The sequence below is a fragment of the Leuciscus leuciscus genome (assembly GCF_965113295.1).
Source record: "Leuciscus leuciscus genome assembly, chromosome: 13".
NCBI lineage: Eukaryota > Metazoa > Chordata > Actinopteri > Cypriniformes > Leuciscidae > Leuciscus > Leuciscus leuciscus.
In genome coordinates this window covers 5,295,545-5,314,683 of record NC_138737.1, presented here as the reverse complement: position 1 = coordinate 5,314,683, position 19,139 = coordinate 5,295,545, and the positions used below count along the sequence as shown (strand labels likewise).

Sequence of the window (19,139 nt, the reverse complement as noted above, 5' to 3'; positions counted from 1 at the left end):
TGTAGAGGCACAATAAATAAAGACAAATAGAAGACATTTCACAAGCTACAAAATATCTCTAGATGATTTTTTTTTAATGCACAATACAGGGTTATGAGATTAATTAAAAATCTTAAAAATTTTAAGCACAACAAACCAGTGGGGTCACAGCAGCACCATTCAAAGAGTGAAGCCAAGGGTTACATTAATGCAAATACAAAACAGAAACAAGATGAGTGTCATACATGAAATACAGTTTCAACAAACAACTGCTAAGACACTGACTCTGACAAATCTTCGCAAATGTGAGGTGACTTCAGCAGCAATTGTACGTTTTCCCTGTAAGATCAAAGACAAAACCTCAGATTGTCAGGAGGGTTGCTTCATGGTTGAACATCATGTGCAAACGGAATAGATGAATAAAAGGGAATGACAGGAACCTTATCTGTCCTTGCTGGTTCTCAGGTCTGGGGTAATTGGGTCGTGTTGAATGGTCTGGTGCAGCATGAGGGCCATGAGACCTGCACGATTCGTCATAGCCAATCTGACATTGCGCTCCTGCTCAAACAATTCATCCAACTTGTACCACTGGGGGAATAAAAGAGATAATGAGTAAATTAATGAAAGATTAAATGTAAGATTGATGAACAATAATGTGAAAATAACATCAGCTGTCTTGAAAGCAACAACATCTTAATCCATTTGAGTAAAAACATTTCTTTGCTTCAAATAAATGATTCCTTTGCAAAGGTAACAGGCTGAGGTAACGCGCTGACCACTCTGACTCGCTCCAGGTCCACTTCAGCCCTGCGGAGTTTCTCCCAGCAGTAGTGTTTGTTACACTTGCGTTTGGACACCCTGCAATATTCTCCGGTGGGTTCGAACACATCACGAACCAGTGGACACCCACAGACCTCGTCCGCAGGGACCTGCACGCATGACATTCACATTTATGCATACGGTCTCTAATTATCTATGCAAATTGAGTGTTCATGTATCAAATTAAAGTGACCTTGGGGTCTCTGGAGTGCTCTGGACAGAGAACCTGCAGTCTCTTACAGTAGGTTTTGCTCTGTGGATTGTAAACATCACAGAAGAGCCGTGTAGCACTAGATACAAGCAGGAAAAAGAGCAGAAATAAAATTCGATTTTTTTTTAACAGGCATTAAAGGTGCACTTAGTAACCTTTCCCTCATTTTACAGATGAATAGAAGAAATGCAGACATAACATTTGGCAAAAACTCATTTTTGGGAGATGGCACAAACCCCCCCAACAACTAAATGTGTTGTTCTTTCTATTCATCATTGAATACTGAATTTTCTTTATCTCATTTTCCAATATTAATATAATAATAAGAAATGTTTCTTGAACAGCAAATCAACATATTTGAATGATTCTGACGGATCATGTGACACTGAAGACTGGAGTAATGATTACATTAAAGAGATCTAATTTAAATTTTTATATATATTAGAAAACAAGTTATTTTAAATTGTAATATTTCACAATATTACTGTGTTTACTGAAATTTCTTTCAAAAACCTTATTAACCCCAAACTATTTCACGGCAGAGTAGTTATGTAATACAATTATTTAGAATTATTATTTAAAATTATTTATTTTTTTACTTACCCATCTATGCGTGTGGGGTACATGGAGCCAAATGATGTCTGACTCTCATACTGGATGGAAGGAAAAGAAGACATTATTAAAAAACATAACACATCATTTTAAAAACAAAACACTAAAACGTGACCACAGTTTAAAGGACCATGCATCATGATTATAAAAAACAGACAACACACCTTGGCATAGCACCTTTCCATGTGACGCAGCGCCACTTTAGGGTTAACTGGGTGACTGCAGGACACACAGAAGATTTGCAAATCAGTGTCGTCATCACCCTCGTTGACCTTCAGGGAAAAGAAAAGCAATGTTCAGGACAGTGTAATGCGTTTGCAGTGTTTACAGCAGTGCATATGTCATACTGAAACTATGGTTGTGATGATCTCTCACCTCTTCATCGTACTGTACGACCTGCTGTTTGGCCTTAGCGATGATACCCTCCAGTTCATGGAACCGTTTTTCCATATCAGTGAGTCGCAAGCGAGCCGACTGTTGCTCACGTCGAATTCGCTCCAGAAGTTTCTTGCCCTGTTCTTCTGCAATGCACGGGCTCTGCTGCCACTGCTGGATACGCTGGGGCAGGATCTCATAGATTCGACTGGCAAGACAAAAAGGCACAAATATTCAGAGTCTGTCTAATCTCCAACATACTCTACACCCGTAAAAGTTTTTCCAGGTTTACTTGGCAGCGAGCTTCATGCCGCATTCATCAGAGCAGTATTTGGAGCTGGTGCGTGCAGCTTCGACACATCCGGGTCCCAGACACTGTCTTGCTCCTCCACTGTCTCGAACCTCTGGCCGCTCGCTGTGTCTCACCCGGTCGCGGTGCTTCTGTTTGGGTTTGTGCTTCCGAGGCTTATTCTCCTCTTTCTTATGAATGAAAACGAAGTCCAAACTTAAGTTTCCATTTTAAGCACAATGATTTACTTTAAGCCAAAAATTACTATTAAAAGATTAACCCTATAAAACCCACTGTATCATATTTGATATGCAAATTTCGAAGGGCCCTTAAAATTATCAACATGATCAAAACTTAATCAAATCCTGTTGTACACAATCAACTTCATGCCTTCTGTCATCTAATTTATAATTTGTAATTTATAATAAACGTAAGAATAGTTTTATATTGTTACTTTGTTAGTAATATTTTGAGATAAACACTTACTGGGCTGAAGCAACATTTGTTTACTTGATTATCCATACACAATTTTTCTGAAAAATCATTTTCAAAAGTGAGTATTAAATATGATCCATCAGGCTTTTGAGGAAAGATCTCTCAATCATCATTGTATTGCTTTGAATTATATATTTTGCCCCCACAATAAAGACTACAGAGCTTTAATCATAAAATTAAGCATTTCAATATAATTTTACTAAGACATATTATTGGGTGATATAGAGTGACTAACTGATATGAATATTATGCAAGTAGTCTGCTATACTGTTATAAAGATCTCATTTACATTACAAGCTATCAGAATGTCAACTTTTTGCCCATATAAACATCAGCAACTGCACCAAATTTCATATTTTTGCTCAGTTTATTCTCCTATACGAGCCATAAAAGCTTGTACTTGTTTGTCAAAAAGCTCAATAAACTGTTACATTTCTTCTATCTGAGTATTATTTCATATGTCAGGCTTTACAGGGTTAAACAAGCATTCCATACACATATTTTTTAGGTCTTTACCTTTTTTTCAGATCGCTTTTCTCTTCTTTTCACGTGCTTGACCTTAACAGCTCTCTTTCTCAGAGCTGAATCAGCATATGAACCATCATCGTCATCACTGTTCCAACCCTGAAGAAAAAAACACAAAAATCAGACACAACCATTTCTGCCAATGGTTATTGGAAATACATCCAGGGGTGTCCAAGACATCCAAGACAGCGAAGTGGGCTAACGTCGTTTAAAAGGTACTTTTTTTTATAGTGCTGAAGTGTGATGTGAGGTACCGTGCTGTGTTCTCCAAACTGCCCAGCGCAGTACTGCTGATACAGCTCCAGCTCATTCTCACTGTAGTCTTCAGACATTGGGCCGTCTTGATAGTCTCTGCCCTTAGACATGGAGCACTCCTCATCCTTCACTCGCAACATTTTCTGAAAAATAAAAGATAGTGGTTAAAAGAAGGGCTGGAAACTGAAAGGTTGTAGGTTCAAGCACCACAAGGGATGATTCTTAAAGTCACCAAAAAAATCAAAACAATTCTTGTTTTGTTTTTTTAATGGAATACTGCAGTGTTTATTAGAAATTATCTAATGCACATCATTATTATGTTTTAAATTAATGTGCCCTCATAATCTTTAATCAAAATAAGTTTCCCTACCTCTTTCAACGACATCATCTTTTCCTCTGATGATGTGTTTACTGGCGGGGCAACCTGTCACTCATATGAGATCGACCAATAGCATACCACAACCATCCAATCAATTCCCGATGAACAAAACTGAGTCCCGCCCTATATTTTGACATGCTTGAGAAGCCGTTTCACTCGTATATACGTCACAAAAGAAAAGAAAAGATTATCGGAAATTCCGTTTCATGCCGATTTTTCAAGTTACTCCAGACGAATTTTCTCTGTAATTAGTGTACTGATGAAAAGTGTCTGCTAAATTAAAAATTAACAATAAATCAATGAAAAAGCATTAAAACTTACAGAACCATTTGAGAATAATTGCTGAGTGCATCATATTGTACACAGAGGCAACAAAACATTATCAGACCTTAAAGTATACCATAAAGGTGTATGATAAAAAGGCAAAAAAAAAGATGAAATCACAGGCAAAGCGACTCTTTTACAAAAGTGAAACTCACCCTAGCCCGCACTTCACACTGCCTCAGTCGGCATTTCTGCCTGATTTTATTCGGGCCGCCAAACTTCTTCATGTCTTTACAGAAGTCGCACAGTCCACAGTCCTCTGTGCGCATGCAGGCTTCACATTCTCCACACATGCGAGCGGAGCGCTTAATCTATGGACAAATCCCAAATACTCCCCATAGTCAGTCCAAAGGGTTAACAAACAACACACTTTTCAGTTACCGTCTTCACAAAGGTTATTTGCAGACAGCAGTCTTTATGAATCAGAATATCTTACCCGTGACCCTCGCCGTCCATCTGATTTGAAATCCGGTGTGTCGGGCTGGTTATCGGTCCCGTCTGCCTCTGATTCTTTCTCCCGGCTTTTTTTGGGACGGTATTTGATCTCCAAGGAATTATTTTTACCTAGACCAAGGGATGCACACACTCAGGGTTGCTATTGACACTATAATTATTTCAAATGAATACAATATTATTATTTTTATATGTTCTAAAATAAAACAAATAATTACATAAAATAAATAAACAATAATTCAAATGAAAAGTCCTTACCTCGACACTTTTCACAGTACCACACGTGGATGGTTTTGGCCGTCTTCTCAGAAATATTAATGCAGTCTCCATGAAACCACTCACTGCAGCTTTCACAACCACTGTTTACAAGAATTTAAAACATGCAATTAAATTTTTTTTATTTAACAAAGAAAAAGCCTCCTCAAAAAAGGCATTCAAACATTTCAATAGAAACACATCTTACATCATAAAGCAGTTGATGTCTGGTTTCCGACAAACGCAATAAACAGGCGCGTTGCTCCGGCTTGTACTCATCCCGGGTCTGGGAGGTTTTTCAAAGTCTGACACTTCGCTGTCCTGAAACACAAGAGAAGAAACAGAACTTGCTTCCAATTTTACATTTTCTGTATGTTACTACTCCTGTAACCCTGCCAGCCTATACTATATTACTGTATTCTGTGCTGCTCATATTTTTCTAAATGTCACTATATACTGTATATGCACACTTTAATATGTTTCTATATACTGCATACTAAACTCTGATACTTTGTGATGCCAAACCTTCATTTGATGGCACAATTTATGCTCTTTTAGCTCTTTATGCAAGAGCTACTCTGAGCTGTCATTGTCATTTATATTAAATAGTATTACATTCATCTATCTCTCTCTCTCTCTCTAACGGCTTTTATCACACTCTTAACAAAAAAGTACCAAGTTTTGGACATGAACCAGGGTATTCTTTAAAGTGCCTTGGTTTATTAATTTGTTCATTCAGAATCAGTACTATGGTATATATCAAAGTACCACGGTAATACATGTACCATGTGCATGTACAGTTGTACCATGGCACCGCCCAGTTCTACTTATAAGGGTAAAACCAACAACCAGAATGGCAAAACTAATATTTCGCTTACCATGACAGATTTTGTACGGTTATTGTCCAAAAGGAAGGAATGTCACGACAGTCATTCAGAACATCTGAAGCACAAAAACTAATAAGCTGTCATAACCATCGTGAACTAAACGTGTGTACTGTGAATTAATGTTATTTTACTCCTTTTGTTTACACAGCAGGACACTGCATCACAACATTTACTTCCGCTTCCACCGCTATGATTCTTCTTCTACGATTTAGACACCAAACGATCTACTGCCACCTATTGGACGTGTGTGTAAGTGACCGCACCCACACACAGGTGACAAAACTAAAAACATAAAAACATTTTTGTTACTTGAAATAATAAAATAAAATATAAAATTCAAGGCAACATTTCTCATTTTCATTTAGTTTAACTTGGTGTAATGAAAATTAAAACTGAAATAATAAAAAATATATAGAGGAAGAGACTAAAAATGCAACTCAAATAAAAAAACTAAGTATAAAAATAAAAACTTTCAAAATATTAATAAAACTATAATAGTATCTTGGTGAGACTAAAATAAAACTGAGTATGTAGAGAATTTCATTTTGATATTATTAAAAAATTTGTGTTTTTTTTTTTTTTTTGCATTTTAAATGTATTTTTCATTGATTTAATATTTTGACTGATATGATTGTTGAAAAGTTTATTTAGACTTCTACTATTAGAATCAAATGAGTATTAGCTATTTAATTACGGACTAATTAATTCTTATATACCGCCAAAATTCAGAGAGAGATGTGGGTTAATATAATCAGTAATATAAACAAATAATTATTTATCGTCCATTACTTTTGATAATACTCAATGACAGGCATGAATGTGTTTGAAACATAGACTGTATAAAACTATGTTTGAAAACATGCCTTCATGCAGCAAATAAACCAGAATTTCATGAGGTAATTTATATATGATTTATTTTTAATTTTTATTTTTTTTGGACCAGTACTGCAGGTAAACCATATATAAATCATCAGAAATAAATGAAACAGTTCCCTGCAGTGCAGGAAGGATGTCGTGCACGCGCACAAGCTCGAGAGTTCGCAGCACGCGCTGGTCAAAGCAGATGCTCGCGCTCACGAGCGAACATCACACATTCATTCTGAATTAAGGTGAATTAAAACGTCCTCGGTACAAGACTGGAGTTATTCGAGATAAGGTAAGAAAGACTTAAATTCATTTCTTTTGTGTCTTCTTCAGGCTCTGGTCATTTCGCTTCATTCTGGGTCACCAGAAACAGAGTCACGTTATCGAAAGTTTACTTCTGTTTACCTCTTTCAAGGGCAAATGTAGTGCCAAAACTGTCATTTTTAAAATAACACGTGGTTAATTTGGACAAACGATATCTTGCATAATTAAACTCAAACTTTAATCCTTTTATATGGAAAGGATATACTTGATATGGTCCAAGAAATATTTTTATTTTGACATTTACGTCACTGTTTGTTGTGCTTGACTGCTAAACATCCAAAATATACATTAATCATGATAAAATAATTATACTTAATAAAAAAAATACATGAATAGGTTCAAAGGCATAGACAAATGAAATAATACATTAGACATTAATCATGTTATGTATTCTATAATATTTGTTAATGTTATTATAATTATTAAAAAGTTGAAAACTAAAGTTTAAAAATGAATAAGAGCAACTGTCAAGGTTTTAAAGTAATCTGCAGGACAGCAGAAATTTCATTTAAGACAAATATGTACATTACAGTAGTAATGTATAACATAATCTCATCAGCTTCGGATAGGCCTTTCTTACTTCATTTCTTAGATACATTCTACAAAATATGTGACCCTGGATCACAAAACCAGTCACAAGTCGCACGGGTATATTTGTGGCAATAGCCAACAATGGTCTATGGGTCAAAATTATAGATTTTTCTTTTATGCCAAAAATCTTATTAAGTAAAGTAAAGATCATGTTCCATGAAGATATTTTGTAAATTTCCTACCGTAAATAGATAAAACATTTATTTTTGTAAGTAAATGCAGAACATAAATGGACAATTTTAAAGGCGATTTTCTCAATGTTTCGATTTTTTTGCACCCTCAGATTCCAGATTTTCAAATAGTTGTATTTCGGCCAAATATGTCATATCCTAACAAACCATACATCAATGGAAAGCTTATTTATTCAGCTTTCAGTTGATGTATAAATCTCAATTTCAAAAAAATGAACCCATGTTTTGTGGTCCAGGGTCACATATGAAAAAACATTAAAAATGTTACAGTAGAGGAGTGGGGACATAGAATGACTCAGAATCAGGGTTAGACAGGGATGAGTGTTGAACTAGAGAGATTCCCTACAGTGAATGCTCTGTAGATTAAACTGTAGATAAAAAGTAGGCAGATCTTTAAAACAGCAAACAACCAGCAAAAATGTTTATTGTGACTCCTGCATATTAGCTCAGGGCTTTGATGATATTGTCAGTTCTGTCTGACTCAACAGGACATTCACATTAGTCACCTTTCCAGCTCACTTCAGGTCAGTTTTGGAGAAGCTGCACAAGCAAATGTCTGTTTAATGCACTTTAAAGTCGGCATGGAATGGAAGTTGCAATAGTTTTTTAATCCCTATTGTTATGTATATGTGAGTTAAACTGCTTCTCAAGCAAGAAAAAATGTAGGGCGGGGCTTGATTTTTTTCGATTGGGTATTGATTGGATGGTTAAATGGTTGTGGTTTGCTATTGGTCGATCTCATGTGAGTGACAGGTTGCCCCGCCCTCACACCAGTAAACATGAGAAGAGAAGTTGCAACTTGTTTTGATTGAAGCTTATGAGGCACATTAAAAATGCGCACAGATAAATCATTTATAATAAACATGGCAATTTAAAAAATAAAAAAAGAATTGTCAATTTTGATTTCATGGTAACTTTAGGTCACATTTTCAAGTGTTTCTCATGCTGTTTTGGTGATAAAAGTCATCATGTTAGAGGTTTTCATTTTGAACTCTACTCCACAAACAACACCCAGACTGATTACACACCATCTATGCTAAAACACTTCTCTTTCTGGATGTCATCTCAGAGTTAGAATTAGGCGTCTCAAATGGAGACAGAGGCCATGGATGTCCAACAGCAGGGCAGCGTCCCGGACAGGGTCGTGGCCCAGGAACATCACGTCCACACAACACAACCACGGGCCACCAGCAAACCTGAAGTCACCGGTGAGAGGGATGTTTATGAAGCAAATCTGTCGATTTTTGAGAGTTTCAGCATGTTTAGCTTTTATGCTTAATTTATATTGGAGAAATAGTCATGACATTCAGACAGACTTAAATCATTATTTGTGACTGACAGGTCCTGTCTCGGCTGAGATTGTTCACAACGGAAGCAACGAGTCCCTGACAGACGGTGTCACATCCAGTGATGATGCTTTACTGCTTCCAGACCATATACCTACAATTTCACGCAAAATAGACAAAGTTAACGGTATTTACATTTTTCATTATTATCATTATTATCATTATTATCATTATTTAAAGAATGAATTAACCCAAAATGAAAATCGTTCCAACCACTTATTATTTTTTTCTGTGAAACGCCAAAGGAGACACCAAACTCCATTGGTTTTTGTGTCTGTTATGAAACTTTTATTGTCTTTTTTTGTCTTTTTTGGAGCTTACAGTGTAGAAAATCATTTGGAAGAGCAAAAGTTTACAGTATCTTGGAATACTTTTGATAAATGCTCGCCAGTTAAAGGTATAGCGGAGGATGTTTTACTTCCTGGTGGGTAACCTATACTATTGGTCCTCCTAATTGTCAATCATTCTGGTGAATCAATCAAACTTTTCAAAAAGTGGAGAGGGCGGGTCTTATCTAAAATTTGGAAAGATCCTCCGCTATACCTTTAAACTACTGTTCAAAAGTTAAGATCTTTTTTAATGTTTTTGAAAGAAGTGTCCTTTGCTTACCAAGGCTGCATTTATTTGATCAAAAATACAGTAAAAAGAACTGTTTTCTATTTAATATTGTGATAGAGACCCGAGCCGTCACAAGGAGAAACACTCCAAGATGTAAAAAACGGGGCGATGTTGGCATCCAAAAAGATGTTTATCACAAGCCGATGTGCAAATAAAATATGGTTAAGAGAAATAAAACTGGTTATCAATAAAAACAGTCTAAAAACTAGAACTGTTATGTGCTAAAACAGTACAAACTCTCCTCTTCACCTATTGAAGCCAGAGTTTCAGTGCGCTCACGCAACGCGACAATAACCCTGTTCAGATTCCCTCAAAAAACACAATCCGTCCAATCCTCCCTTCCCCTCGTGACGGCTGCCTTAACCCCTTAACTGTCACCCGCCTTTTTGAGAATGGACATTAAAATGCACTATTCGAACTTAAATGGTTGTAATACAAGAATGCTTTGGAATATAGACCTAAGTTTGGTCTTGTAAAAAAAAAAAAAAAAAAAGAATGTATGAAAAAGTAATGGAAGTTTACATTTTCAGTAAATCAAATATACTGTACTTAATATTTTTTCTTTTATATAAAATATATATTTTACTAAATATTTTTTACTATAAAATCAAAGCCATATATCTAACCAAGTTGTGCTCCACATTTGAAGTTGATATCACAAAAATTGAAGTTCCCATGAGATTTTGTTTAGGCGTAGTACCAAAAATAGCCACCGGGTGACATACATTCCATTGAATTTAATTGTATGCATTCTGCCGTAACAAATTAATAAATATCTGTCCAAATATCACTTCTGTCACAAAATATGGAACCTTGAGACTCAGACCTTTCTGACAATTATGTGTTTTGTCAAGATTAGAAAAGGTTTTGATCATAAATTATGAAACATGTTGACGCCCAAAAGGGGAGGAGCCCGATAAAAGAATTTAGAGTACCGTTTCTATGGTAACGCAACGTCCAATTTCAAGTTCGTAAGCTTTCAAATGATACCTAATTTATGATAACTACTAAAATATGTGATGTAATAAAAAAGACGATAAAAAAGATAATATTATATTTTAGAGGATACTATATATATATTATATTTTTTAGAGGATAAAATTATTATATAATTTTTTATTGACAAATACTATATTATATGTTTTATTATGAACTTTTAGCATGAAAACCAAATTATTAAAAGTGTGTGCGTCGACTTTTTGTGACAAACGCCAGAACTCCTGTTATGATGTAGATTTTTTGAGGTGCACTCTTGTCATAAATTCATCTATTACTGTTCTTACATAATTTGTAACAAAAAACAGTGCCAAAATATCTATTTAGGAGTCTTAGACCTTTCCAATGATATATAGTTTGTCATGATTAGATTAGGATTTAATTGTAATATAGTGAAGTTAACTTAGGCGTCCCGCTAGCGGGATGGTGACAGTTCTCAGCATATAATTTTTTTCAATTTAACTCTTTCCTCACCATATGATTAATAAATAAATACACAAGATGATTAAGAACAAGAGTTAAATCAATACAATAAATACAATAAATAGGACGGATAAAACCAACAAAATGAGCTAAAATGAGCACTGGCATGCAGTTCGCTCTTTCTTTAAGGTCACGCCCTCTCAGCTAAAACAGCGAACCTCACGTAAATATTATAAAATATATAAGAACTGTAAAAACACAATAAAACAGTGATGGAAGACAACGTCAAGGTCTCTCCATAACAAATATATATTTTTAAATGTAATTTATTCCTGTCACTACTTTTCAGTGTCACATGATCCTTCAGAAATCATTCTAATAGGCTGATTTGATGATCAAGAAACATTAATGATTATCATCAATGATGAAAACACTTGTGCTGCTGAACATTTTTGTGGAAACTCTTTTCAGGGTTCGTTGATGGATAAAAAGTTAAAAATAACTTCATTTATTCGAAAAAGAAACTTTTGATCAATTTAATGCATCATTATTACAGAAGAAATAAAATGGGTCTGGAATGACATGAGAGTAAGAAAATGGAAGAAAAAAAAACTTTTTTGAGTGAACTATTCTTTAGCACAAGGAATAAATGCAGACATAGTAAAAAAAAATTGACTAATTGCTAATAGACTAGATAATGCTAATCGGTTGGACCCTAGATGCAATTGCATTGTATGTATTTGTATGAATATATATGTTACAAATTGTAATGTGTTTAAAATGTATTATTGTCTGAATTTTAATACATTCAAATGTGAATTTAACACATTTCAGCGAAGCCCAGTTTTCCCAATGGCTCCTCTCCTCCAGTCATCAATGGCTCCACTATCATCTGCAAACCTCCTGCTTCTTCATCAGGAGGATCGACGCCTCGTGCTTCAGCACACAAGAAATGCAAGCGACATGCAAAGTGCAATGGACACAAACACCCTCACAGAAAACACACACCCTCCACTTCCATGAGCCAGCAGAGCTTCAAAGGCGATGCCTCGCAGATACAGAGAGTAGCTGGAGACGGTAAGAAAAGCATTTGAACACACGTCATAAAAACACCTATTGGTTCAGTCCATGCTCAACTTTTAGTGTCAATATGTTATGTATTTTTAGAGCACGTTGGGGCATATCTGAAAAGAGGCCTCCGCCCACTGGTCTGTTCGTAAATATAGGGCCTGCTCTTATCTGTCAGTGACACTGGACGGCCCGCTGGATTTATCTTCATGTGTTTTATGGTCCCTTCACGTCAGCGTTTGATCATTCTTTCCGTTAGGTCACACATCCCTGTTTGATGACTAACTCACACGAGCTGATACCAAATCTAATCTGGAGAATTTAAATACTGAGAGGGCTTGATGTTTTGACAATATCATGAGTTTGTGTGATTTTTTTAATCTGCTTTAAAGGAATTTACAAGATTTAAACAGATAAATGAGTACATTCTGGTGGTATCGCTCAGGTTTGGTGTGCTTGAAATACAAAAGAGTAAGAAAAATGGCCATATTAACCACATTATTTATCCTCAATAATTTTGCCTTTAGAAAAACAAAGGTAACACTTTATTTATGTATTTATTATAGTAATAACATTATACATTATTACATGCAAGTAACTAAACCTTATTCCTAACCCTATAGTAAGTACAGTACATGTTGTTAATTAATACTCAGTTCTTGATTGTATAATTACACTGTAACAAGGACACCTTTAAATAAACTGTAACCAACCAAAACAAAAGATTTCTATGAGTTTTCAGAGGGTAATATAAGTGTAAACATAATTAAATGCTGATAAAGGCTATTAGAGAAGCGTAAGTTTGAACAATGTGGTCAAAAATTATGATGTCACTTCCTTATTATGATGTCAGCAAGGATGCATTAAATTGATCAAAAGTGAGAGTAAAGACATTTACAATGTTACAAAAGATACAATGTTCTTTCTATTTATCAAAGAATTCTGAAAAAAATGCATCACGTTTTCCACAATAATATTAAGCAACACTGTTTTCAACATTGATAGTAACGAAATATTTCTTGTGCATATTAGATGCATATTCAAGGAGCATGTGACACTGAAGACTGGAGTAATGATGCTGGAAACTCAGCTTTGCATAACAGAAATAAATAAAAATTTTACAGTTTGTAAACTGCAATAATAAATAACAATATTACTGTTTTTACAGTAATTTTGATCAAATAAACGCAGCCTTGGTGAGCATAAGAGACTTCTTTCAAAAACATTTCCTGACCCCAAACCTCTGAACAGTAGTGTACAGTAAGTGACAAGTATTTACAAAATACTGTAAAATTTTGCTCTTCCAAATGATTCCAAAAATCTTTTGCATCACAAGTGAAACAAACGTATCCAAATATATAGTTTACAAATCACGAGGGCACAAATGTCAGTGTTTCCTGTGAATGCTGATAAGCAGATCCACAAACAGTGTACGCTTCTGTGTTTTCAGACTGCTGTGCGCACTGTATACTAGCCTGTCTGTTCTGCGAGCTGCTGTCCTGCTGTTCGGCCGTGGCTCAGTGTTTGGCCTGCGGTCTGGAGTGTGACGCTCTCTGCTGTTGTGGGGAAGCGGCCACCGGAGGTCTGGCGTGCTGTGCGGAGGACACCTGCTCTGCCCTGCTGGATTGTGGGATACTGGAGGACTGTTGCCAGTCTTCAGACTGTCTGGAGATCTGTTTGGAATGCTGTTCCATCTGTTTCCCTGCCTAATGGGACTCTCTACAGAACGATATCAAGTGCTCAAAGGACCGTAAGTGTCGGGTATATGTGTTAGCGTTATCCCGCATTTTGTATTTATTTAATATGAAGAATGAATTTGTTGCATTGATCAAAGTTGGACTGTTCTGTGCGAGGCTATTCTCTGGATTTCAGACAGGCCTTACATCTGAAGTGTGTTATTTTTTGTATGTTAAAATGGGTTACACTTTATATTAAGGTGTCCTTGTTACAGTGTAATTATATATTGAAGTACTGAGTAATATTAAGCAACTACATGTACTTGGGTTAGGGTAGGATTAGGTTTTGTTTTAGGGTTAGTTGCATATAATTTACTGTTATTACTACATGTAACGTATGTAACAAGGACACTGCAAAATAAAGTGTTACCTTAAAATGCACACAAATTCAGCTGGTCATGTGATCACAACATGGAGAGCATACCAGCTTTATGTAGAATAATATATTCTGCACTTTTAAGAGCTTAAGTTTAGAAGTTTTCCTCTAGTAAGCTTAAAGATGTGTCAGACTCTTCTACTTAAGTAAGGTTAGAAATGTGCCTAAAATAAAAATACTTTTGCCGTCCTTGCAAGTGTTTCGTAGCACATGTGCGACCTGCATAGGTGCATGCATGAAGCAATAAACTCCTTAATGCATTGAACATCTTCATCAACTGTGATTTTATACAATATAGAAAAAAAAATCTAGAGAGTAATTTGCTTTGAACAAACATCTGTTGTAATAATTATCTCCTGTAATACTCTCTGTGTAGTGTAACCGTTTTGCATGACAGCTGAGAATAAGGCGTAAGGATCTTTGTTCTCTGTCTGTTCTCTGCACTCTTATCTAAAGTGTGTGTGGCAGGAAGCCTGAGCGATGCAAAAATAACCAGTCAGGATGACTATAAAGCGTTCGCATATTCCTCTGGGCATGTTGAATTTCACAGCCTGTCTCCAGATGACTCTGCCCAGTGTTTAGACAGTGGGCACTGCTCGAGAGAGAGCGCTCATGTTGAATCTGGCAGCGGGACAGAGATCTGTGTGTCCAACAGAAGCCACTGAAGCTCTACTGAGATGACCTCCATCCCTCCCTGCATCCCGCCATAAAAACATCAGCTTGAAACGCCCTGTATCACTGACTTACTGATTATACAAGTCAGCAAACCACAATGTATAATATTTGAAAATGTGTTGTAGAACAAATATGTTAATAAAGTATCGTGATGATAAACATGATTAATAAAGTATCTATCTATCTATCTATCTATCTATCTATCTATCTATCTATCTATCTATCTATCTATCTATCTATCTATCTATCTATCTATCTATCTATCCATCCATCTATCTATCCACCCATCTATCTATCTACCCATCCATCTATCTATCTATCTATCTGTCTATCTATCCATCATCTATCCATCCATCCATCCATCCACCCACCCACCTATCTATCTATCTATCTATCTATCTATCTATCTATCTATCTATCTATCTATCTATCTATCTATCTATCTATCTATCTATCTATCTATCTATCTACCCATCTATCTATCTATCTATCCATCCATCTATCTATCTACCCATCTATCTATCTATCTACCCATCTATCTATCTATCTATCTACCCATCTATCTATCTACCCATCTATCTATCTATCTACCCATCTATCTATCTATCTATCTATCTATCTATCTATCTATCTATCTACCCATCTATCTATCTGTCTATCCATCTATCTATTCATCTATCTATCTATTTTTCTATCCATCTCTGTCTATCTATCTATCTATCTGCTGTTTTGTAAAAACCTAAATAGAAAAAAATGCCATTACTAATTAGACTGCTTATCATAAATCATGAAAATGCAAAACATTTATATTTTTATATATACAAACTATAACTAAAATGAACTATACTTTATTTTTCATCATTTATTCATAAACCGAACAAAAGTGACAGTAAAGATATTTATAATGTTACAAAAGATTTTGATTTCAAATAAATGCTGTTTTAAATTTCTATTAATCAAAGTTCATATATAATAATGAGAAACGTTTCATGAGCAGCAAATCCGCATTAGATCATATGAGAATGATTTCTGAAGGACCAAGGACTGGAGAAATTATGCAGAAAATTACATTTTAAAATAAATTCAAATAAAAAGCAGTTCTTTTAAATTGTAATATTAATGTAATATTACTGTTTTTACTGTATTTTTTAGCATTGGTGAACATGAGAGACTTCTGTTTTTTTTTTAAAGTTTAAAAAATCCTACCGATCCCAAATTTTTGCATGGTAGTGTATTTATAGAAAGAGTAAATAAATCAATATATTTGTGAGTTTTAACAGTGATGAGGTTGACTGTATATAGAGATGAGTGTTACCTCCTGGACAGGAAGGCTGTGTTTATTGTACAGATGTGCCAAGTGGCGTCAACAGGAAGTGGAGGAAGTGACTGAAATGACAGTTGGGGGCGACAGGATAGGCCCACACGGCCCTAATCCAGGTCCGGTTCTGACCCAGCGCTCCTGCCCTGTGTTTCAAAGCGCCGCCGCTCACAGGAAGCAGCTTCCTTTCAGCATCACTGCGCTAAAATAGACAAAACACAGTTTCACTACATCAAAGCCCAAATGTCACGCCAGAGCTCATCCAGTCACTAGAACAGTGAGGCTATTCTGGTTACATCTTTAGATTTGATTTCTGTTTCAGTAAACTAGTGTCAGAAATGAAACTGAAGATCATATTTTACTTTTATTCATTTACAACACCAATTCCAGAAAAAGTTGGGACATTTTGTAAAAGCGCAATATGTGATTTGTTAATTCTCTCTTGAACCTTTATTTCAAATATTTCATTGTTTTCACTGGCCAAATTAATTGTATTTTGTAAATATAAACAAATTTTGATATTGACAGCTGCAACTCACTCTAAAAAAGTTGGAACAGAGGCTAAATAAAAGTTTTGAATGAAAATATTACAGAACACTCAGAAAAAAAGGTACAAAAGCTGTCACTGTGGCGGTACCTTTTCAAAAGGTACACCTTTGTACCTAAAGAGTGCTTATTAGTCCCTCAAAGGTACATATTGGTACCAAAAGTGTACATATTAGTAAATGGTACATATTATAACCATTTTGAAGGGTACTGTCCCAGTGACAGCTTTTGTACCTTTTTTTCTGAGAGTGAATATCCAAGTTAACTCTTTTGAAACAGTCCACAATAAGAAGGTAAATCGGTCATTTCTGAGGGTGTTGCGTTTGGGTATAAAAAGAGCCTCCAGCGAGGAAAGATGGGTCATGGCTCACCACTTTGTGCCAAATTTCATGAGAGAATTGTCAAACAATTAAAAAGTCACATTTCACAATGAAAGATTGCAACGTATTTATGTCTTTCTCCATCTACCATACATAATATTGTGAAAAGATTCAGTGAATCCAGAGAAACCTCAGTCTGTGTAGGGCAAGGCAGGAGACCTCTGTTGAATGTGTGTGACCTTTGAGCCCTCAGACGGCACTGCATGAGAAACCATCCTGCTATGTGTTAAACACAGACACGTGGGCTCGGGAGTACATTAGAGAACCGCTGTCACCTAACACAGTCTGGACCAAGAAATGAATCTCTGTTATGCAAGGATAAATCAATTCAATGCAGAGATACTGCTGAGTTCTCTGAGCCTGAACTCATCTCAGATGATCCAAAAGACAGTGGGAATCTGTGCTGTGTTCACGTTTGGACAGGGACATTGAGTTCTGTCTCAAAGACGAAAGGGATCATCCAGACTTTCATCAGCGACAGGTGCAAAAGAAAACATCTACGGGTGTGCATCAGTGCAAACGCATGGTGACTCTCACATGTGTGAAGGTATCATTGATGTGGAGGCATATAATGGGATTGTACGGAGACATAAACTGCCTTCAAGATGACATCTTTCCTGGGAGACAAGACAATGCCAGGCCTCATTCCTCATTTTGGAGTGTGTTGCAGCCATCAAAATAATAATAATAATTACAAAATACAATTAAGTTGGTCAGTGAAATCATTGGAAATCTGTTCTTTGTCATTTCGTCAGTTAAATAGAAATATAGAAAGTTAAAGAGAATTAACAAATCACAGATTCTTGATTTTATTGCATTTCAAAAAAATTCCCAACTTTTCTGGAAATGGGGTTGAAGTAGACGCTGTTATTTTAATGACTTACAAATGAAACATTGCAATCTGGCGAATGTTGCGAGTCTCCTGTAGTCTGTGACGTCTTTCCCTCGGGCCGGCATGATGGGCTCCCAGACGAATGACCACAATCCTCCTTTTGTTCATTCAAGGTTTTGGAGAAGAAAGAGTGCTGACGTCGTGAAGACTCTCACCCATGAAGAACAACAAACTCTGCAGATTCCTCATGGCTGAGGAGGAGCACCGCAACATTCAAAAAGGGTGAAGAAATAATCATAACTTCCTTTATTTGGCCCTTCAAGGTTAAAAACCACACCTAACACAGGATTAATACTTCAGTTCTTTATGTTAATGGTGTTTCTCTTCTTTGAACACCGCTAGGCAATAAAAATAAGGAACAATGAACAACACTGCTTTAAAATATTAAAAATAAAAATATATATAACAAGTGTACAAAATAAAATGATTAATTTACTTATCAATTTTTAAAATTATTTATTTACTTTTCAATTTGAATGCATAATATGGAAGTCAATTATTAATTTAACAAAATAATTGTACCCACCTGTGCAAACAAAAAGTAATTTGCTTATGCAACTTGGCCTCTATTTTATTACAGGCAATTTCTTTATGATTTACGTTTCAATTACTCCGAGATCCTGATTATTTTCACACTTGGGAAATAATTGTGGCCTGGCACAAGTGCTAATAAAAACAGGCCCGTTGGCATCTCATCTCAGGACAAAGAGGACACTTCCCGTCCGAGTGCTTTATATCCTATCTGTGATAAAATAACACTCCCTGATGAAGGATCAAGTGAACTATTAAAACACACAATCTAGAAGATCTACCCAGAATGCACTGCAGGTCTGAGTTACAGCCATACAGCGGGTGGGCTCGAGGTTTCATCCAAAACTAACACAGTTAATATGGGGAAGTGAGATTTCAGAAGAAACAGAAACACATTTTATAGCAG

The 19,139-nt window shown here is 35.8% G+C and overlaps 2 protein-coding genes across 3 annotated transcripts; one reads left to right on the top strand and one right to left on the bottom strand.

Annotated features, from left to right (window-relative positions):
- Positions 1-53: 53 nt before the first annotated feature.
- Positions 54-6,070, bottom strand: cxxc1a (CXXC finger protein 1a). Of its 2 annotated transcripts, XM_082189154.1 has the most exons (16): positions 5,850-6,070; positions 5,180-5,292; positions 4,975-5,075; positions 4,700-4,827; positions 4,419-4,574; positions 3,931-3,984; positions 3,560-3,703; positions 3,297-3,404; positions 2,289-2,476; positions 1,997-2,204; positions 1,786-1,893; positions 1,613-1,662; positions 992-1,088; positions 756-908; positions 420-567; positions 54-318 (listed from the first exon to the last, which is right to left on the bottom strand). In XM_082189154.1, the coding sequence occupies exons 1-15, from the start codon at positions 5,850-5,852 to the stop codon at positions 421-423; spliced, it is 1,758 nt and encodes a 585-aa protein (XP_082045280.1). In that variant the 5' UTR covers positions 5,853-6,070; the 3' UTR covers positions 54-318; position 420. The 2 variants fall into 2 exon arrangements, with proteins under 2 accessions (XP_082045280.1, XP_082045281.1); XM_082189155.1 differs by lacking the exon at positions 3,931-3,984.
- Positions 6,071-6,860: 790 nt separating this feature from the next.
- On the top strand, positions 6,861-15,225 carry LOC309512378 (myoD family inhibitor). The gene is made up of 5 exons (XM_082187919.1): positions 6,861-7,014; positions 8,898-9,036; positions 9,170-9,301; positions 12,046-12,288; positions 13,730-15,225. Exons 2-5 carry the CDS (start codon positions 8,919-8,921, stop codon positions 13,987-13,989), a joined length of 753 nt encoding a protein of 250 aa, XP_082044045.1. The 5' UTR covers positions 6,861-7,014; positions 8,898-8,918; the 3' UTR covers positions 13,990-15,225.
- The last annotated feature ends 3,914 nt before the right edge of the window (positions 15,226-19,139 follow it).